The 23,605-nt window shown below is 37.1% G+C and overlaps 1 protein-coding gene across 6 annotated transcripts in view; it reads right to left on the reverse strand.

Moving 5' to 3' along the window:
* The window catches only part of BNC2 (basonuclin zinc finger protein 2), a 351,311-nt gene that overhangs the window by 86,027 nt on the left and 241,679 nt on the right, over positions 1 to 23,605 (reverse strand). For all 6 annotated transcript variants that reach the window (XM_084504853.1, XM_084504855.1, XM_084504856.1 and 3 more), the window contains one exon: positions 18,884 to 19,119. In XM_084504853.1, the coding sequence (XP_084360979.1) occupies positions 18,884 to 19,119 (236 nt within the window). The remainder of the gene's footprint in view (positions 1 to 18,883; positions 19,120 to 23,605) is intronic.

Below are 23,605 nucleotides of genomic sequence, written 5' to 3' on the forward strand. Positions count from 1 at the left end.
GCAGCATGCATTGCTGCCTGAGTATTGCTATCCAAGTACTTTCTGAGAACAACTGTTGAAGAGGTACGGGATGATATGAGTCAAGGTGTGCATGCATATGGATGCATGCTAAGATTTCTTTGAGAAGCAACTTTTCACACCAACATAGGGGCAAGAAAAAAGAAACGTGACAGAGAGGAAAGCAGAAAAGAAAATACATAACAAATTTGCAGACAAATAACTTTGTCCTTGCAGAAAACAGCTGAAACCATAAACTTAGGTCATACTGTACCCAATCAGATCCATGAAACACACAGGATAGCTATTCCACAGCAAGGTAAAAGCATTCTAAAAGTTAAAGTGGAATCTAATTATCCCAAATCAATATAGAACTTGCTTTTATTAGAATTAAAAACAGAGTTGGCTTGCACTAATTCACAATGCCTCCAACCTTTGTTGGTCTCTTGTGATCCCCTCTGCAATACAAAGTCCTCTTGTTTGGGTGAGAGGACCACAAACTGACAGAGCAATGAAGCGAGTGAACAGCTATCAGAACATTATAACGCCAGAGAGAGAGAGAGAATGTAAGAGAAGAGCTCTCAAGAACATATAAATATATAATAGAGCCCTGGAACACTTAATAATTAATTGTGATGAAGAAGCTTTTATTTCAACAAAAAGAAAAGCTTCCAACCAGCAACCCCATGAGAGCGGAGTAGTCCGGTACACTGATGCCCAAAAGGAAGACCCATGCCAGTTCCTTCAGAGGGTGAAGCTCCCCTTCCACATGGGGCCAGCCTCACCTCAACACAGTCTGCATTACATCCTCAGATAAAATCTGAAGTGATGCCTAACACTTAAGCTGATTCTCTGCCTGCAGTGGAATTTCTCCCAATGACTTCAATGAGATTTGCACCCTACCCAATAAGGTCAATAATCTAGGTGGTTATCTGGCTAACTAGTATCACATTATCACTGAATTAGGGGTCAAATTTTCAACTGCTGGCTCAACTCAGTGAAGTGTTACTTTGGGCAAGACACTTTTGCTAACTTAGCAAGCCTCACAAGAGAGTGCTACTTACCTTGTAGCCCAGATGAAAAGCTTTAAATACACATGGCATAACACTCTTGGTAGGAATCAGTAGTGCTCATTCATTTATGACATACCTCCTTATGATCAGTGACTTAGAGTTTTGCAAAGTTTGATGGGACTGTTTTAATCGTTGCATCTTTTCACATGGGATTTCTGCATCTTGGAGATGCAATTTACTCATCCAAACAAACTCAGCACAGGCATTTTCACTCAGTAGTGCTCTCCTCAGGCATGCGCTCCTCATTCCTGCATAAAGTTCTGATTTTCACTAACTTATGTTCTGATTTTCACTAATTTGTTAGAAGTACCCCCTGAAAAACATTATATTAGAGATTAATTCAAGCTCCATGTTCAAACCCAAGAGTACCATCTCAACTAATGTACATACAGTTGTTCAATGGAACAAGTTATTTTGCCACAATTTCTACTTACAAAAAAGGTAAGGCACAAACTGTCTTAACATAGCTGCTACAAAGCTAATATAGCAACTACCCACGTATCATGTCACTTTAGAGTGCCTCTTCAAAGCACAACCTTTTTCATGAGACCTGCCTCTTTATTGCCTTGACCCTGAATGATTTCCTGTCCACACAATACACTATGCTTACAGTAAGTTTCTACTGAGCAACAGGATCAGGTAGTAATAAATACCCCAATCAGCGTTCCTTAGGAAAGGAGACATATCCCTCTAAAAGAGAAGAGACAACTATTCTGTTATGTGTAGTGGAGTTAATTTTTACAGCAAGGTGGCAACCAATGCCACTTATATCTCCCTCCCCTTCCCAAACGTGGTTCATACAGAGTTTCAATTGACTTTTTGTTCTGATTTCTGGAGTATGTACAGCAGTGAGGTGACTACCACAGTAAAAATAAACAGTAAGACAAACTATTTAGTATTAAATAAATGTGTGCACATAATTGTTACATATGCTGATCCAAAAAAACTCCAGGGTTACACATCCAGTGAAATCAGTGTGGCCAGGTGAGAGTTGACTTAAAGCAAATTGTAACATCTCTCACCGTCTGGAGCAGACAACATTATACTTCCCAAATACAAGACTCAGTGCACAGTCAGAGATGACAGGGGAGAATTCAGGCGTCTAACTGTGGAACCCATCAGCCCAATTTCCCGCAAGTCAGGAACATGAAACAACGCAGCAGCTGGGATGACTGAATAGCTAAAGGAGCTCGTGTGAGCTTCAATAGCAGGCCAGAGCAGCACTCCACTGTGAATGACAAGTGATGGGCCAAATCACTGGGGAGCCACCGATGAGTTATTAATGGTGACAGGTACACTACCTGGGAGACAGGTTGAGAGGGGAAAAAGATTATTTATAAGCGAATAGTTAACAGCTGTACCCACTGCTAAGCATTACATGGATGCCACAAACTGTAGAATTCAAATCTTGGGTTATTCAAGCACGAACAACTGCCTGTCACCAAACTGCAATGCATCGCTACAAATTAAGGTGGGAGAGATGAGACGAGACTGGAACGATGCCTTGCTCAAGAAGGCAATGTCATCACAGAGTGCAGATAAGAGCTAGAGAAGGGCTGAGATAACCGTTAGGTGAATTATGGTTCTTAATAATAATGAATTTGCAAGAACAGCTTTTTAATTTTTCCTGAGGGCTTTTGCATGAGAACAGATGCTGAATGTGTCCTGTACTGACAAGAATAAATGGGGGAAAAATTTAATAAGCAAAGGAAATGTTTTTGAAGAAGTTTTATTTTGATATGAGAAATAATGCATTTCTATTGTTGAGGTATTTTTTTCTATCTTCAGTTTCCTCCCATGTTTGAAAGCCACATTGTTAAGCTCATAATATAACATTATTACAATACCTACTATAATATAGTTCCTCCGTTTTTTCCCAAAGGAATGAAGCACTGTACTACTGAGTAGAAAAAAGTGGCCTGAAAAAAAATCTTTCACATCTATTTCTCACATACTCTAAGGGAAGCAGGAAAATAAATAAATAAAACAGGATTTCAGAAATGTTTTCATAATGTGAATGTCACCCTGAAAGAACCTGTTTTTGAGCCCTTTCCTATCCCATTAGAAAGACATATGTCTATAGTGGCTTTTTACATAGGGGATGAAAACAAGAAAATAATTTATATATATATATATTTGGTGGTCTTTTAACACAATAGAGCATTTAAATACCAGCAAGATTAGCCAGGTGCCAAAACAATAATCAGGTGTGCCCACCTACTTTGATGCTTCCATAAAGCACAGGCTGGGAATCTCTGCACTAGATGTCTGAACAGAAAGAGGTATTTCTGACCTCCAATGAAATGTATCTAACAGGTAATATTAAAAAAAAAAAAAAAAAAAAGAGAGAAGGGGAAGGGGAAAGGGGAAGGGGAAGCGGAAAGGGAAGGGGAAGGGGAAGGGGAAGGGGAAGGGGAAGGGGAAGGGGAAGGGGAAGGGGAAGGGGAAGGGGAAGGGGAAGGGGAAGGGGAAGGGGAAGGGGAAGGGGAAGGGGAAGGGGAAGGGGAAGGGGAAGGGGAAGGGGAAGGGGAAGGGGAAGGGGAAGGGGAAGGGGAAGGGGAAAGGGAAGGGAAGGGGAAGGGGAAGGAGCAAAAAGGTAATAAGCTGAATGCTTAAGATGCAAATTCAGTTTTCCTTGAAATACAGTCTCAAACAGATTGCAAAATGGTAGGAAAATAAAAATAAAGGGCAAGTCAACAGCAGCTGGGTTCTTCCAAGATGAAGGGAAGAAACAGTTTATACCTATGGGTACTGCCACTTCTCATTTCTTTGCCATTGGGGCATTGTGCTCTCACATGCTCTAGATGAGAAGTGTGAGCCAGAAATGGTTCACACTTCAAAAAACTTCAGAGTCTTTAAAATATATGGATATAAATTTTAACACAGCTGTTTGCAGGATTTGGTCCAAAGCTTTCAGTTTAGTCATTCCAAAGTGAACAGTGAACATTAGAAAAAGGCAAATAAGTCTGTGTACACATGTGTTCATGTGTACTGGGGGAGGGTGTGGGGGGGGTAATATTAGTCAAGCATGCTCATAACTTGCTCTCTGCTTTTCACAAGATTTCATTATTTTTCCTTGTCTGTTTCATTCTGGTTCTCATGGACAACTAGTATGATTCCTCAGTGTTTTATCTTCTCAAGCCATACTTAAAAATATAGTCAAAGCTAAGTGGGGCTGTTACATTTTATTTCAAGTTGTCCATTAATGTATTTTTATTAAATGCTATGCATTATGGAAACTACTTCTCACCTAATTTAACTGTTAGGCATAAAACAACAAAGAAATCACTTTCAAAGGTGCAGTGACAGAACCAGGAACTGAATATAGGTGGGATTAGCCTTCTGAAAATTCTGGATGTACACTGATACCCCAAATATTGTTGATTAAATATCTTGTTACTGTTTTTAATTTTGTTTGTTTGTTTAAATAGACACATGCTAGAGGAGCCAGGCTAGAGGCAGAGAAAAATAATTCACTAGTAAAAAGTTAAGTCACTATGCTCAACTGTTAAAACACATGAAATTTGCACTGAACAAGATGAGCCTGGTTTTGACATCTCCATTTCTGGTAAGCAGTGCCCTACTGCACAAGTGGTTCCACTGCTTCCTAAGAAAGACACTACTAAAATAAATATCAGATTCTGTCTCTAAATGACAATTTCCTTTCCTGTATTAACATGAAAACTGAAATCCCAATTTCCATAACCTTTCTTTAGATATAGTTCTAAGCATTTGGATGTGTAGATTTGGATAGTCAAGTTTGCATGGAAATATCAGTGCCTGTTGCTATATGCACAAAAGGTAAAATTGAAATTTAATTTTACAAAATTGTGTATATGAAATCGTGTATACGAAAAGAATAACTTCAAAGATATATCAGTCGTCTACCTTTCAGCAAAAACAAATAAACAGAAAAGAGATAAAATTATTATAAAACATGCGGTGCAAACCTTGAGTTTGTTTATTTTATAACAGTCAACATTATTTGCCATGTAACCAGGTCAGAATTAATACTCCAAGGACAATACACAACATACATCCAACATTGTATTCTTTACTGCCCACACAGAGTCCATCCACTAAAGAAGTCCCCCATTTTCCTCCAAACAAAATGAAGTACTATTCGTTTTTTTATGGATTCATTATAAATTCTTCAGTGACATAAAAAGCAAGCTGCCGATAGCAATAAAAGGCCAGGACACTAGGAAGGAAGGTTAGTTTCTAAACACATCAAAGTTTGTTGAAAATATAACATTTAAGGACTCTTTCCTTCCCTGTATTTGATTCCTAGCTGTATTATGTTCTTCACGTTGTCTCAGACAGTCATATACTAATAAGTATTTGAACAGCTTTTCCAAACCCTTTTCTCTTTTTTCAAAGTGGGTATTTATTTGATAAATTACTTCCATACATTTCAAAGGGAACAGAAACTCATCTCATAATTTGTACCTATTATGGACCAGCTCATTCAGCATGCTAGATGAAGTCTGGGCTCTCTGCACAGCCTCGGTAGCAGGGCTGTACTCTAGTTTGGCCTGCAGACTAGAAGGGAAAGGCATCAGGGATGCAGTAACTCACATCTACCTTGTCCACAGACACTAGGGGTAGAGATGGGCACGAGTGCTTGGTGATTATTCTTCCCACATACCTCAGAAAACACCATCTTGAAGCAGGACAGAAAAAAAGAGCGGCAACCTGGCACAAAGAACTTCCTTTAGTGAGTGTGTGGTCTTCACTGACATGACAAAACTAACTTGGGGATCTCATGATGAAAATTGGCTTCATTAGAGAATCCCAATGTGCAAATGATCCCTGGCTTGTGGCCTGGCTTTGGGAGATGTAATAAACAGTGCACAGAGTCTACTCCAGTGAAAACAAATAACAATAAAGAAAAGATCTTAAAAAAGACGCAATTTTAAAATGAAACATACTTTATCATGGAGTTCTCACAACCTACTATTCATTCTTTTTCAAGTAAAGAACAGTGCTTACAGGAAGGGAACTGTTTTGTGACCTCGGCTGACATTCATTGAGGCCCCAATTCAGACAAATATACAAGCATATGCTTAACATTAAATATGTGAGTATATCCCTATTGATGTCAACGATATGAAATGTTTGAAGTTGGATAGGTGCTTATACACATTGCTGAATCAGGACCCATTTTCTGACAGTGATGGAATAGTTCTTGAACCAAAAAATTAAGCCTGGTTTCCTATTGCTTTATGCCTCTGGTGTCCGTTAAGATTAGAACTCCTCTGATGTACATTTTTATGAACTGTCTTCCTCTGTCTTTCCAGTATAGTTTCTTTGGTGCTTCATAAGTGGAAAGTCCTGTCTTACCATCAGTGTAGCAGCTACCAGTGCTTCTGTCTCCAATACCTGACTACACACACAAAACTTGTAGAGGCTTCATAATTTTGCAGAACCTTCCTTCCTGCCTTTTGAAAAAAACTGGCAATGATTATATACATCACTGGCATACTTTTGTGTGGTGCAAAGGCTGCTGAGATTGCAGTACAATGGTCTTGTATGAACTAAGTGTAAACACTCAGTGGAGGTGAACATGAGTACCTTGGTGAGGGACTTACAGTCTGAGAGTACTATGACGTAAAGCAGTGCTGCAACAGAGGGAAACCTTACAGACACACATCCTTCATCTGGTGTGACTAATATTAGAAACTCATGCTATGTTAGTAAAGTTATTATTCAGGCATGGAAGTATATGTATACTTTCATCTTGGATTTGCAGTTTGAAGCACCTCTGAAGCACCTCAGACTGGTTTGATGTTTAAATTCTCACAAGTCCTTCAAAGCCCATAAAACTTTCTATTGCATTGACATATTTATCTTGCTCCAAACAAATCTTTACATTGATATAACAAGCAGTTCCATGCCAATGTACTATATATTCATTGATCTTTTTGATACTTCAGTTTACTACTCTCCAAAAACATAAAAACTTAAAAACAAATGTGTTGTTATTGTTGTTGTTGCTGTTGTTGTTGTTGTTTTTAATTTTTGTGACTCCAGTAAAAGTTTAAAACTCAAGTGCCACATTGTTTCCACACCCAACAAGAATTGTTGAAGTAACCGAAAGAAAGAGTTAACTCTTCAGTACAGCTGAATTATTCCAACTATCAGAATATACAACTCCCTATTTAAATATTATTATAGGACAATATTAGTACTATCAGTACTACATACAATAATACTGCACTATAACATAGCAATAAGATTAGCAAACTGAAACATATGCAAGGCTACAGGGCTGTTCAATTCAAAACACTATAAGTTCCAGGCTCAGAGAATACATAAAAGTAGGCATTATGTGAAACATACTCTTCCAAGAGACATCCTAACTGTGTCATACAAAATGAAGTTGTTGGCTGTATTTGACTTGAGGATCATAGGCTACTCAAGTCTGCAAATGAAGGCTGGAAGTGACCAGTACAGAGACAATATGCACATCACAAGTAGGAGCCACTGTATCTCTTGACCACACCACCACTGCTAGTCCCAAAACAGATTCTCACATTCTTTAACACCCAGGTTCCTGGTACCCTTATGACAAGTGCAATTGTGTTAGCAACCTGCTACAAATGTTATTAATTCCTCATCATTTTTCATACTTTATTCTACCCCACACTTCTTCTCTGATAAAACATATCTGCTTGTAGCTCTGGCAGAAAATGGATATCACGGGTCTCTCATATGTGATATATCCACCACCTCACATCTCTTTGAGCATAAAAACTGGGGAGAAGAGCTCTGTTTTCCATCCTGTGACATTCTTTAAATCAGTCCTATCAAGAGGAAACCAGGTTACATATGAGAAGTGATGAATTAGTACTAGTAAAATTATTTAATATATTATTTAGTATTCAGGAACATACTACAGCAGAATAATGAATTCTTGCAGTATTGTCAAAAAACTGTGGATATACAACATTTTGTTTCCTAGAGTTCTTGTGTTGATTTTCCTTTCTATCAAAAGGAGTTTTCCTTTCTCATTGTTTTTTATTGTAGGTTTCAAAATAACGAAGAAGGAGCTTGAAAACACGAACCTAACATTCTCCAGTATAAAATAGAAAGTACAAATAAATTTTATTAAGTCTAATCTATTAAATTAATCCCACAGTTTTTAGAATCTTAATTTAAAAACTCAAGATGTTTGAGGTCTGTAATACTATACTGGTACTTATTGAAAATGTGCTTACCTTCTATGGTGACTATCATTTTCAGAAGCCATTATGCACCAAGGATTCACTCAAGTTTTTATTTTGCTAGCTGAACAGAGAAAGCAGAACAGGCATTGTCCTAGCTATTTCCAAATATTCTGAAAGAATAATATTTATTTATTTATTTATTTAGTAATGAGAAACCTGGTGCAACATAAGCCAAGCTGCAAGCAACCTGATGAATCGGTCAATTTCCTTTATCCTAATTTGTCAGCACCATATGTCAATTTGGACATGAGTTAAAGATATCCAGTATCCGGACTGCACAGATAAAAATGTAATGATGTTAACTCTATTACCAGATCCACATCACTGGGCAAGCTATACAGTTACACTTAAAACTCAGCAAGCTGACGTACACAGGGACAGCAGTCTTAAAAATTCTACCCATTCTGCAAGTGATTTCCTGCTCTGCAGGATGACAGACAGATTTCTACACACTTTCTTGAAGAAGGAATGTAAGACTTCAGGGTGCAACTCTGACCTTCTAAAGCCTATGCAAGATTCATCATGGATTTTAAGCAAGACTGGATATAAGCAGACATATTTTTCCCCTACCATAAAAGGAAAAATATGAAATAAATTCTTCTTCTTACATTTGCTAAAAAGACTATTTAAAATACTATTTACCAAAACTACTGTTCCTGTGGTGGTGATATTTTAGAATTTGACTAAAGAACAATACTAATTACACATTCTATTTCATTAGAGGATCTCAAAGCACTTCATAAACATTAATTAAGAACATCCAAGTATTAATTGGGATGATTAGAACATTTTGTAAAAGCCGTGGGGGAGGAGAGAAATCAAGCTGAAGCACAAAGGACTCGTGCAGCAAGTTAATATATTAGAGCCAGTAGAATACTACGTTTCCTGCTTTCAGGTTAAGTATTCAGAATTCCAGGACATGGTGTGAAATGATAACCAAATCATGGAATATTTTTCAGCACAGGAAAGAAAAGTAAATTCTTAATTAAAATATAAGATTTCATCTTCATTAGATTCAAAATGTACATGGATAAGTAAAAGGGGCTTGTCTGTCTGTGCTCTTACTGCCTAGAAGGCAACAGTAAGTGCTAACGACATTTACCACTCCTAATAAGAGTCACTCACACTTCACTGTTATTCCATGTTATTGCTCAGGACAGGCACCTCATGGAAAGATCAGTGCTGCAAAGGAAAAAGTCCCCTTGAGATCCCTTGGACTTCAAGAAAAGCAGTAAATCAATTGATACTGGACAGATGACAAGTGTGATTCTCTGAGGCCCTCCCTGATTCCTAAGTGTCTGTGGACCTAAATTTCATGACTGCCTGAAGCCAGTGCTGACACACAGACAATCAAAACCACCTCTAAACTTTGACCAAGAGGTGTCTGAACTGGGAAAAGTCTTAAATTCATTAAAGTGTCATGGTCTGGACTCTGTACTTTCTAACTGAGTTAATCTCTGCTGATGCGTAGCCGAATGTGTAATATCATGACCTTATCACTTCCAGAACCATGATTTGAATTCAACCCAAGATCATCGGTGGACAGGTGGACTAAAAAAAAACAGAAGTTCTAATCTTTGAGCTGTATTTTGTAAGAATAATGTTGATTACTTGGATTCCTGGCCCAACTCCTCCCTTCCCTCTCTTCTTCTCTCCCTCCCCCCAACCTTTCAACACACACACACATTTCCCTTCAATCAACAGCTTCATATCCTTTTGTATTCTTTATTTTATAACATTTCACTGCATTGATTACAAGAAAATTGATATGGACAGTAACCCCAAAATCCTGTCCTTAACTTCATGGTCATATTTCTTTGATATAGTGCAGGACATGTTCTGAGGAAAGATTCAACATGGCATTGACTGCAAGAAAAGTGATTCTCCAGCCTGTGAGGAAAAGCCCCTCACCCACAGTGAATCATTATGAAAAATAGAGACTTCTGTCACAAACACACAAACACATACACATGCATAGGATCTATTACTAATAAAAATAAACATATAGCATTTAGGTAAGTGTATATATATAAACATGTATTTCACTGAAAACCTTCTGTGATCATAAACAGTTAACACAAATTCAAACACATTCTGAAGTAAGAAAGCTGGAAATAGTTTCCTCCTTGGCTTACCTGCCAAGACCCAAGTTCATGGCTCTGTTTCTCCTGTGATGCTTGATGGCATCACTCACACCTAAAACAGCCCAGGGAGTGAACTATTCCTCCCACCTCCTCCATCCTCACTCTGCTTTAGGTATTTTTTCATCAACTATCAGAAAGAGAAACACAGAAAGAGAAAACCATGAACTCAAGCCTTGGCAGGTGAAGAGCTTTTCAGCTCCATTTTGAAAAGAAAGCACACATGGTCCTGGCATATGCCCGACAGACTTTCAGAAAAAGGCATTTGCACACACTGTATTCCAGTGGCTGTGCCCAGCTGTGTGAAACTACATCAGAGGAGTGGGATCACTGCTTCTCAGCCCGGTACAGTAAACAGTTAGCATTACAGGTAGGAGAAACACAGCTTTACAAAAGTCAATCTCTCCCTCTCTCTCTCTCTCTCCATCTCTGGTCTTCATAGCCAGAAATGCTTGCTATTTAAAAGACCATGTATTTCAGAGCCATGTGAAGCACTATGGTTATAAAGGCTTACTATTTCATAGTAGTCATTAAGAACTAGCATCCTGTACACTGCTGTTGATCACCAGGGGTTATAGAGCCCTCCGCTTCATTACCCGTGCAAGATGCAAGACACAGAGCAGCAATAACACAGCTCTCCAGCCACACATATTATGGAAATCCAAATGATCTTTGCATGTTACTGAGACATCTGTTGTGATGTAACTTGTCCTGGTGGCATTCAAAACAGCCATCAAACTCTTTGGCCTTTACTTTTGTTCTTTCCCAGTTCAAGTGCTAACAGTCACAATAAATAGTCATGTAGCACTAGAGTGATTGGTAGTGTTACTATTAGAGGTAAGTCATCAAAAGCAGCAGGGAGATGTTAGGCAAGTTAGTGCATATACAGAGTAAATCTGAAAGCACTTCAGACTGTAGAAAAAGTGACACTGCTTTGCTTGTATACAACAATGCTTCCCTGTGGTGCAGCAGTTCCAGTGCTCTGGCTCCTATCTCCCTTTTAAGCCCTTAAAGGTTTATCTGAGCTTTTTTTCTTCCCCATATGGAGTAGAGATAGGATAGTCACTCCTGGCTTAGTACAACTGAGATGAATACAAAAGAGCAAGGGGCACAGCAAAGAATCTGTTTCACAGAAGTGCAAGGGAGTCATGCTAAACTCACAAGGGAGAGAAGAAACTCTTCCAGATGATCACAGCCACAAATATTAGCATGCAGTGATGCTGTGGGAGGAATGGAAAACTCAGGAGAAGGACACATCATCTAACAGATCCTTTTCATCTCTTTGTGAAACTGAGGTGAGGCTGAAGGAGGGAAGATAAGGAAAAAAAAAAAAAAAGGCAAGCAGAGGGGAATGGGAGGAAAAAATAGCAGAAGTTGGAGTGGAAAGAGAGGGAGGATGAATCGTATGGGCACAGAGAACAAGAAATGTACAGGACACATACTGAAGAGACACAGGTTTAAATCCTATCCATACTGAGAGATTAGAAGTCTGGATAAATGTTAACTAACTTTGAGCCTTATTTGCTCAGAAAAATTATGTTTGAACAAAAGAACATATATCAGCATTATCAATAATTACAATGGGAAAAAAAATATAAAAATGCATCTAACAAAGCTAAAAAACAAAAACAAAAACAAAAAAAGCTGTAAAAGAAGGGTAACTATTCTCTTTATTATCAAGTAATTAAATGTGGGTGGCAGTTAATATCAGCTTGCATGTGAACGACTTTGTTTGTCCTTTTTATTTTAATATAGACTTTAACAAATAAACTTCTTAACCTTTCTCCTTATTGGTTTTGCTATCAAAAAAATAAATAAATAAAAAAAGATAATACTTGAAAAACATTGAAAGACACAGTAACTGCTTCTTAAAATGCTTAAAAATTCCCCAGTGGTCACAACTAAACAAATGCAAGGTATTAATTAAAAGAGATTGAAAAACAGACCAATAAGGAATGAAAAGTGATGTCAATTAAATAAATGCACAACCTTCACAGAATCCCAGAATCATCTAGGTTGGAAGAGACCTCCAAGATCATCGAGTCCAACCTCTGACCTAACACTAACTAGCCCTCTACTAAACCATATCACTAAGCTCGACATCTAAACATCTTTTAAAGACCTCCAGGGATGGTGACTCCACCACTTCCCTGGGCAGCCCATTCCAATGCCTAACAACCCTTTCAGTAAAGAAGTTCTTCCTAATATCCAACCTAAACCTCCCCTGACACAACTGTAGCCCATTCCCCCTCATCCTGTCAACCCCCACCTTGCTACAGCCTCCTTTAAGGTGTCTATAGAGTGCAATAAGGTCGCCCCTAAGCCTTCTCTTCTCCAGGCTGAACAATCCTAGCTCCCTCAGCTGCTCCTTGTAAAACTTGTTCTCCAGACCCTTCACTAGCTTCGTTGCCCTTCTCTGGACTTGCTTGAGCACCTCGATGTCCTTCTTGTAGGGAGGGGCCTAAAACTGAACACAGTACTTGAGGTGTGGCCTCACCAGAGCCGAGTACAGGGGTTCAATCGCTTCCCTAGCCCTGCTGGCCACACTGCTTCTTATACAAGCCAGGATGCTGTTGGCCTTCTTGGCCACCTGAGCACACTGCTGCCTCATATTCAGCCATCAACCATCACTCCCAGGTTCTTCTCTGCCAGGCAGCTTTCTAACCACTCATCTCCCAGCCTGTAGCGCTGCTTGGGGTTGTTATGCCCCAAGTGCAGGACCCCACACTTGGCCTTGCTGAACTTCGTATAGTTGGCCTCAGCCCATCGGTCCAGCCTATCCAGATCCTCTTGCAGAGCTTTCCTACCCTTGATCAGATTGACACATGCATCTAACTTGGTGTCGTCTGCAAAGATACAAAAGCCATTTTTATTATATTAATGGTGCATAATTGTCATCGAAACTTTTTGCTGGGTGGCAGGAGTAAACATTATTTTTTCACCTATATCATAATTTGATTTTCATTTTTTCTTTATTTTCTCTATTACATGTAATGTAGCCTACAACCAATTTATAGGTGTTCTTGTTTTGAAAGAAAAAAGCAGTAAGTCAACTGATGGGTCCTGGAAAAAAATGCCTGACAGAAACTTCACATGACTTGTGATTATAGATAGTAGTCTACATTTAACTGAAAGTATGATATCATCTCTAGAGTGACCTGACACCACCTTGGAAAAGCTGATACCTCAGATATGCTGCTTGTTTTGTTTTGTTTTCTAATACTCCTTAAGTTTAAGCAACAGAGGCTATTTGACAAGCTGTTTAATTAAATAGCCTTTGGGCTCTGTAGCAAAACTTCAGACATCTAGTCTGAAGAAGAGAATGCTCACGGGGCACCTTATTGTTCTCTACAAGTACCTGAAAGGAAGGTATGGGGAGCTGGGGGTTGGCCTCTTCTCACAGATAACTGGTGATAGGACTAGAGGAAAAGACCTCAAGTTGCACCAGGGCAGGCTTAGTTTGGAAATTTAGAGAAATTTCTTCTCAGAAAGAGTAGTCAGGCATTGGGATGGGTTGCCCAGTGAAATGGCAGCGTCACCATCCCTGGGGGAATTCAAGGAAAGGTTGGACTTGGTACATAGGGACATGTTTTACTGGATGACATTGGTAGTAGGGTGATGGTTGGACCGAGTGATTTTGAAGGTCTTTTCCAACCTTAATGATTCTGTGATTCTATCTTAAAGGCAGACAAATGAGTACAGACAAGAAGGCTGAGACAAAGTCTTAAAAGCTTGGGGGCAATGTTTAATTTTAAGAACAGGAAAACTATTTTCACCTGTCCATGTGATTAATATCTCACTTGCTTAGAAAGATGATGTGCTAAGGGCTTTCTTTCTTTCTTTCTTTCTTTCTTTCTTTCTTTCTTTCTTTCTTTCTTGCCTACCTTCCTGCCTTCCTTCTTTCCTGCCTTCCTGCCTGCCTTCCTTCTCTTTCCTTCTTTCCTTCTCTCTTTCTCTCTTTCTCTCTTTCTCTCTTTCTCTCTTTCTCTCTTTCTCTCTTTCTTTCTCTCTTTCTCTCTTTCTCTTTCTCTCTCTTTCTCTCTCTCTCTCTTTCCCTCTCTCTCTCTTTCTCTCTTTCATTCTCTCTTTCTCTCATTGTGTGTGCATGTTTTAATTTGGGGGGAGGAAGGAAGGATTTTTTAAATTTCTCATGTCAGTGAGCAGCACCAGAAAGTCTGGAAACCAAGATAATGCCTGTGAACTACTGTCTACAATCTACTTTTTTCAAGGGGATGACGGTAAGAGTGAGAATTTTCTGCATCAAGCTGGTCACTTAAATGTTCTGTAACTCTGCTCCCTTATTTGTACTGCAAAGAAAATATTTGTTTTCCTCTTTTACACTAAGGGAATACAACTATTTGATCATGTAACACTTGAAAAAGTGTTGAGTTGTTACTTAAAATAAAACATCGAATCAATATTTCCAAAGAGTCAGTTTATGGCCTCTGCGTAGTGGTCACATGTCCTGTTGTCTGCAGCTGGATCGGTGTAAAAGCCGAATGCCCCAGCTGTTCATTGCTAGTGGCACAATTGTTCTCTAGTCCTTATTGCTCTGAATAACCAGATTTACTTGCACATGCTTAGCAGAAGGCTTTTTCTAACCTGTCTTGTGTAGGCTAAGGAGAGATTACACATGCAGTTACACTAGCAAATGGGAGGGATGAAGTATTCTCCAGTGGGTGAGCAGAGGAAAACAGCTGGCAGAGTTATATCTTCACTCAGCTCAGCTGGAACCAAACCAGAGCTGGAGACTTGCTCGCAGTTGAGCTGCTCTTTACAGCAAAACAACCTCACTGAAATCAATAGTTACTAATCACATCTCTTTGAGTAGCAGGCACTGAATCTGACCCAAAGCAACTACTGTTGTTGACAGAATAATTTTCTGTCATGTAAAGACAGTTGCTGTGTTGGCTGTTCCTAGAGAGAAAACCTACAGCCTCAGTAATAGGTCCACACCGAATACAGCAGCTTCCTTCCTCAATATAGGTAATAGATTAACAAGAGTAGAAACTGAAGTGGTCTACAAGCCCGGAGAGCAGGCACAATCCAGAAAGATTCCCTGTGAATCTTGTTTTCCAGGGGGACCACTTCTATAAGTGAGACAATTTTTCGTCCACCAAAATATTAATCCTGTGACTTACCTGATAAGACTGATGACCTAATTGTCACTCACTGACATTTCAGAGATAGGTACCTGTTCACCAGAAATTAGGTTTATGGCACACAACCTAGAGGAAATTTGCCAGGTCTTAATGCCTTTCAGCCGTTATTGGCAAGATTGTGATTGTCCAAATGTCAAAGGCAGTGTATCGTATTACATCTGCAGGCTTCTGGTTTCTTCACTTCCTGCAGTCTATTAATGAATTCACTGAATGAAGCAATAAATACTGATAAATACTGTTTTTGTTGTTGTTGTTGTTGTTGTTGTTGTTTTTTCTGCCCAAACTGCTTTTTAGTTTGCTATTTAGAAACCTTATTACTCAAAATGAGGGTGTTGCAAAAATCCCACCCACCTTGCAGTGCTAATACACAATTAGAGAGGCATTGGTTTTCTTTTGTTTCTCTGAATTTTCTAGAGTGGAGCAAACTGTGAGGTTTTCTCAAAAGTTACTGAGAGCAGGTATCTTTTCTGGTGGGAAGAAAGGTTTCATTATGGTTCTTAGACAGAAAAAAAAATGTCTGACAATACTAAAATAATTGATTTTTAATGGGTACATCTAACCTAAGATTATTTATTTTGCTATTTGAAGCTTTTGGCTCTCTCATAGGAGGCTGATACAATTTCTTTGGAAACTTTCTTTGTATGTGTGTGCGGAAAAGCTGAATTTGAAAACCTCCTAAAATTCTATGAAGTGTTGCAGTTTTATAATGATGAACCTCATGGAACACCTTTTTCTTGAAGGAGACATTACCTGTAGTTTTCATAAGTGTGTACCCTGAGAGTGATACCACCCATTTCCTTCCTAATTTCCCTGCATGCTGCTCTTCTCTGTTTTATCAGATAGTTCAACAGAGGTACTTTCTAAAGCATCATTCTCTCTTATCAGAGGTTTGGTTATTTTCCTGATATTTCTTTTACTACATGCTTTACTGAGTAGTTTCCCTTTCTTCACCAAATACTGAGCTTCCTAGCTTTATTGCAAACAAAATGTTTTTTGTTTGTTTGTTTGTTTTTTGGTTTTTTTTTTGTTTTGTTTTGTTTTGTTTTGGTTTGGTTTGGTTTGGTTTGGTTTTTTGCCCAGAGAAGTTGTGGAGTCTCCATCCCTGGAGATCTTCAAAAGCGGCCTGGACATGGTCTTGGGCAAGCTGCTATAGGTATCCCTGCTTGATTGGAGTGGACTAGATGACCTCCAACCTTAATCACTTCTGTGATTCTGTGAAATTAGATGGGAGGTATAGGAAGTATTCATTTGCCAAATAACACAATCCACAGCAAGGCACTAACCAAGTCAACATGTGGTAAGACTAACAGCTGCCTTTAACTTCCATTGATAATTGTTCTTCTTTTACTGACATAATATTCAATTCACTGCTGTTGAATGTTGTGATGGTAAAATTCATGCCTTCAGGGCTATAGTAAGTTTTAGCCAGATAAACTGAACTCTGGCCTAATGGTGTATTATAGGCTTTTACACTGCTCAGATGCATAGGTCACAATCTGACTGTATAAACCTCTCTGTAATTATATTACCAGCCATTCTTGCATGTATTAAGATTATTCAAACAGATAATTAAAACAAAATCAATATAGGACTGATTCCACAATCTTTAAAGCAAGAAAGCTACTGATGTCAGTCTTGTCTATAAGACATACTAAATTCTGCACTTCTAATATGTTATGCCTAATCATTTGCTGCACTTACTAAACAGCAGTTTTCTAATGTTATGTCTCAGAAATAATGATTTTTCTTCCCCCCCCCAATCGATTCCTTTGCAAATCACATTTTTTCACCTTTCTTGGTCAGCAGTGTTCAGAATGCAGGAATCTAAAACATGATGCAATACGCACATAGTCCAATAAGAATATTTATTTCTATACATACCTATCACATATGTATACAAATTATACATTGTATCTAATATCCATGTATATGTATCCATGGATATATATTGTACAACTACCTATAGTTATCTATTATACCTGTACAAATATCATGTATATATACTTACGTATAAGTTCTATACCAGAAAGAAAAAAAAGTCTTATATGTAGTGTATAAATGTATAACATTTAACCTTTACAAAATAGATGCTGATGCCTGAGAGAATCTTAAAACACTTAAAGAGATCAATTTTTGTATATATCTTAATAAGAATAACAGGATCTCATTACTATAATAGTGGCCTTTTTATTGCTCTTCTCTAGGAATGTTCTACAATTCAAAACTCTTTTCTGAAAAAAATGACTATAGAACATTTAAGAAAGTATTCCAGACCTAGGAATATGGATGTTTCCACATAATTAGGTAAAGCTAATTTACTTCTTTCACACAAAGGAAAGAAAATTGAAGAGGAATTGAAAAATACAGTCAGAATTCCTCAGTGATGGAATAAAGATTCCCATATTTTCTGTATAATGTCATGCAAACTATCATTGTTTAAGAAAATAAAGACATAAATCAATAGAATTTTTAAAGATTTCAGGCATGCCTGATTCAACAACTGGATGAATTCTAGAAGATGCAGATCTCCCACAAAGTCAGTAGTAATTAAGAGCACTCAGAAACATTTAGTATTGGATTCTCAATCAGAAAGTCTTGTGAAATGTAATAATTCACTTATGACCCCAACAGATAATGTTATTTTTAAGATAACCAACTACACATATTCCTGGCCATATCCTTAAAGCAAGCTTAGCCATTTTTTGTTTACTTATTTGGAGTTTTGTTTGCTTACCTTACTTTAACCAGTCCATCTGTAAAACTTTATTTAATAAAGCTACCATTTTAAAATGGCCATATAAACAGGACTTTCTTGTTGGTACCTTACCTTATAAGGATACCTGCCAACAAAACCATGATCACCATCCCCATCTCACCTACCCAGTATTTGGCATCATGATAAAGAAGGAAAGAAAAGCTGAAAGAACTGCTGATTAGGATCTCACTTCCTTAAGTTGAACTGTAGCCCTTGAAAACATGCCAGTTGCCTTATATGACCAAGTCAGGCTTGCAGTTAGCTAACCTCAGTATTTGCAGTATTTGATGTATTTCCTACAATATGCAGAAGCAAGTACAAATGCATTCTGCAGTACTAAGGAGACTGCATTTTTTCAGCATAGGTAAAAATTGAATATTTTATTTTGCCAACACCATCGTTATTCTTCAACACAGCACATTAAATATTTCAATATCTTTCTACTTCTTTGGGTGCATGATCAATAGTTCCATACCAAAAATATCAGTTAGTTCTGTTTGTAAGCATGTTTTGCTTTATTTCCTACCTGAAGGATGTAGCCTCGAACATAGTCTCGAAGTGTCCAGCCTAAGCCATGTAGAATATGCAACACCTCCTCTTGCTTCAGTACACTGAAGAGTCGATCAAGTAGTATCTTCAGTCTCACAGGCACAGCCTGGGTACCATAGAGCATCAAGCTGCTGATGTCAAACACAACGTTGGACTGCACAATCTCCACTTGGGTTGGGTGGTAGAGGTGTTGAGTACTAAGCTTGTCCAAAGCTGAAAGAAAAGGCATTACATATAAGGAAAAAGCTAGCAGAAATGAAATAAAACATTCCCAAAGAACTATCTAAACATATCAAATTTGGCAGATGCGCTTATTTTCAACAGAAAATAACACTTGGATGATTCTTTACTGCTGATGCACTCTAAAACAGTTTCATTTTCCAAGGGTCACAATTAACTTTAATTCATAGAGCAGAAGCATTCTTAGCTGAGCTCCAGAGACCATAATACTTGTAAATTCAAAAGAAATTACAGAAAATTAATGATGAGCTGAAGGCTAAGACTGAAGCTACACAGAACTGACCGTAACTGTTAAAGATTTGAGACTTACCTTCTATAGTACAAATTAAAACAGATACACCTTGAACCACAGCCTTTTAAACATGTTAAAAATCATCCCTATAAGTTACCATGCAGTCTATAATGAATTCACTGCTACTTAAACCAGCTACTAAGTTGGTTTGTTTTATCCTTTAGTGTGAATTTTGTAATATTCACAACACAAATAATTCAAAGATGAGAGGAGGGGAAGTCTGCAGGATGCAGGCAACTTTTATCCCCTTATGAAGTTAAATGGTATGGAATTATATATGACATCACACACTACATTTTGTATCAATGTTTATATTTAATTTCCTTTTCCGTTTTATGAAGCATGTTCCAGCACCTAAGCTTCTGACTCCTTTTTTAAAATTAAACTTTCTGAGCATTTAAAATAATCTTATAGGGACTTCTCCTGTACTTTGGTTTCTTCTTTGGCTTATGGTCACTGGAGAGTTCATGTACTCCTGATAAATTGCTTTCTTACATCCAAAGCGCAAAGGCCCTTATCATTTACTTGCTGGCTTCATTCAATACATTTACTCCAAGGAATACTTTGTCAAAGAGTTCCGGTTTCCTCATACTTCATTTCTTGTAACTGATTTGTCTGATCTTTCCTATTCTAGTGGTTAAGTCAACTTTGAATAAATAGCTTTAAATATTAATTTAACATTCAAAAAAGATAAGGAATTGGCAAGCCTAGGGACTGCAGCCCTATGTCTCTCCACAGGACATTTATACTGCAGAATGTGAAGGGTGGGATTTTTCTTCTAATAGCTCTTCTTCCAAAGCGCTTCGGCTATCTAGGCTTCATGATGCGGGACAGATTTATTTATGAGTTCTAATGAATAGGATTTGATTGAAGTATAAACAGGTCAAATACTTTCCTACAGCATGTTTATGTTTATGTTTATGTTTATGTTTATGTTTATTTATTTTGATTTTTTCCTGTTTGTATGCTAGTTTTTGTAAGATGGTTATTTTGCTACTACTGTAACAGATGTGTCTTCAAAGTACTCAGAAAAAAACAACTAGAAAGTTAATTTTGTTACTGTGTAGATTGAGGTGTATTTGAGAGGATGTGTATGTGTATGTGTAGGTATTGGGGTGATTGTTTCTTTTTACTTAACAGAAAACCCTATGCCTACAGTGAGGAAAAGCAAGCTCTTTCACTAGAAGAGGAAAACTGACTTGCTTAACATTTTTAAGATGGCTATTCTAATTTGGCCCATGTCAGAGCAACTGCAATACGTCTTTATGTAAAGACTATTGAGTGGATTATAAAATTAATAACTAGAATGAGGTTACAAAACTCTATGGACAATTACCCACTTCATGTAATGTGACCACTGTAAAAATAAAACCTTAAAAAGAGGTCAAGATGGAATAGAAAAGAAAAGAGAAACAATAGAAAAGGTTGTTTCTTAAGTGACTAAACACACTGGTTGAACAACAGGCAGAAATTTTTACAAGATGTCCTGTACTACTGAATTTATCTGAAACATCTGTTTTCAAGCAATATTATCTAAAGTTTTCTGCTTCTCAAAAGAGGTGCACACAAGCAAAAAATAAAGAATTAGTCCTGTGCTGGATTAATATTTCAAGTGACAGTGAAATGATCTCCAGTGAGCATTTGTGGCTTTATTCTGCAAATTATATAATTAAAAAATAAAATAAGTACATTCTATTAAAGTATAAGTCAGTATATGCACTGAAGTTCATAATTTACAACACAACAAAGCATATATTTTTGCATGGGTGTGTCACAGAACATTTGCAAAATAAAGACAGTCTTCATACAACAGACAAAAGAAAAAAAAATAATGTGTAGAGAAATTAGAAGTTCTTATGGATCAATGATTATTGAACCCCCTTGCAGCTGTCAGGAAAATGCAATTTTAAACTTTAATTTGAATAATCTGTAATACCAAACTTTATACATATATACATGTATATCATATACATTTATATATACATAAAAATATAATACAAGAAATACAATATATAATAAATAATAAAAAAAATATATTAATGTATATTGTATTATATATATAATATATAATGTATATGATAATATATGTATATATATATATATATATATATTAAGGAAATTGCTAGGAGTTGATAGATGGAGGTTACTTTCCATGGTACTCCTAATTGATTTCTTTGGTATAATCTGAATCTGTAAACTAATGACAGTGTTTTAGTTAGATTCAAGAGGCCTTTTCTATTGTTAGACACATGTTCTTTCAGGTAAGAGATAAAAATAAAGGACCTAAATTTCATTACTCTTTCTGTTAGGAAAATAGTATTATCTTTAGCCTTCTTGTCAAATCTCAGACTAGACAGTTGCATTCTGTTTTCCTGAATTGCCCACCTAATTTCATGTAGATAAGGCATTCCTCGTGACTTCCTGCCCTAAACTATTGGTTCGATTCCTTTATGCTAATGTTCAGTGCTGTGTTTCATAGATGAGTATGTTCAAAATTATCTGCAGCAGTGTATGATTTCATAAGTGTTTAAGAGACTTCAAGATGAAACATGCTGTATATAAGAATGAGTTTTATTATAGCTGAAAAAATACATAAATAGACGTGATTTTATTAAGAAGATATCACTTACTGAATGTCATGAACTGTTCATTGTAAGTCCCTTCTGGGTGCAGTATGAGGTATTACTCATACTTAAGTTTTCAGTGGGCTCAAAACTTCACCCAGAAAAGTCTTACCATGTTTGTGACCTTTTGCTCGTAACCTGTACAGTTTTTGCAGAAAATTACTATGATGGGTTCAACTAGGTGCTTCAATTAAGGCAACTACCTTTCAACAGCCTGGTTCAATTTTTAGCACTGCCCCAATAATCTGATATTTTTTATTTTCATGTGAGCAGAAATCTATGCACTGATACATGAAGGAAAGACCTGATGAAACTTAAAATCATATGCTTGCAGAATAATATATATTTTTTTTCTTTTTGTGGAACAGCCAAAAAAGTTCCTTTTGTTCTACTATAATGGCTTACAGCGGAGCAGTATTCCCACAGTGATCTCTAAATTTCAAACATTTGTTTCAGAAATTTTAACTAATAAAAGGGGGGCAAAAAGGGTCGTAAAGTAGATAAAGTGCATAATTAGTGTAGGAATTAGTAACCTTTCATTTCTGTTTTTCTACCCATCTCTGAAGTATTGAGCATGCACCATAATCCTTAAATGATCAGTATTAATCACTGATTTTAGAAGATGCCTATCTATTTAGGATTCTTTTCAGTACTCTTCCTAGCCTTTTGCCATCGCAAGGTGAAAACCTTTCTTTCTGCATTGAAGTGTTAAGATCCTATTGTAATTTTGTTGCTGCAGACGGCAATTTTGAGAAGACACAGAAGACCTAATGAGATGTTCCTTGGGGCTACATCCTTATGTACCAACACATTCACACATTGCACACAGTGCTTAGGTTTTCTATCTGTTGCTGTAAAAACAGAAGCAGATCCCTCCAGTTTACACTTTGGTCTCAGTGCTCTGCTATTGACACTCAAATTTTTGCAAATTGTACTCACCTAAATAACCCAAAAGATCTAGAAGGACTGAATATTTCTGTCTTAAGGGTTTCAATGCATTTTAGTTTTGTAGTTATTGTTGGTGGTTTCTTTATAGTCATTCTTGGCAGCTGAAAGGAGAGTGTCTAGTTTTCTGAGTGTAGAGAAAATCCAGGTAGCAAAAGGCTAGCTCATCCAATTGCAAATTCAACTTGCCTGTGATCCCTTTTTCAGGAAGAAATAAGGATATATAGGACAGATGATGCTTAGAACCATGAAACACTTCTTATGACTATTGTCCCAATTATTTTAGGCATCTGAGTTAGCTACTGAATAATAATAATAATAATAATAATAATTATTATTATTATTATTAATAATAATAATAATAATTATTATTATTATTATTATAGACAAATATAAGCTGTGTGAGCATATAAAATTGAAGCGAAAATTACATTAAAGGAGTTGCATGTCATGCACCTGCAAATGAATGCTAGGTTCTTTCTAATATTTGGATTATCCATTCTTTACTTTTTTGAACAGTAAACTAAATTCCCAGCTTTTACACAGACTCAGTATAATTTAAAATGTAAAGAGAACTTTGAAACTGATACAGTGTCAA

This window comes from Aythya ferina, assembly GCF_964211825.1.
Source record: "Aythya ferina genome assembly, chromosome: Z".
Taxonomy (NCBI): domain Eukaryota; kingdom Metazoa; phylum Chordata; class Aves; order Anseriformes; family Anatidae; genus Aythya; species Aythya ferina.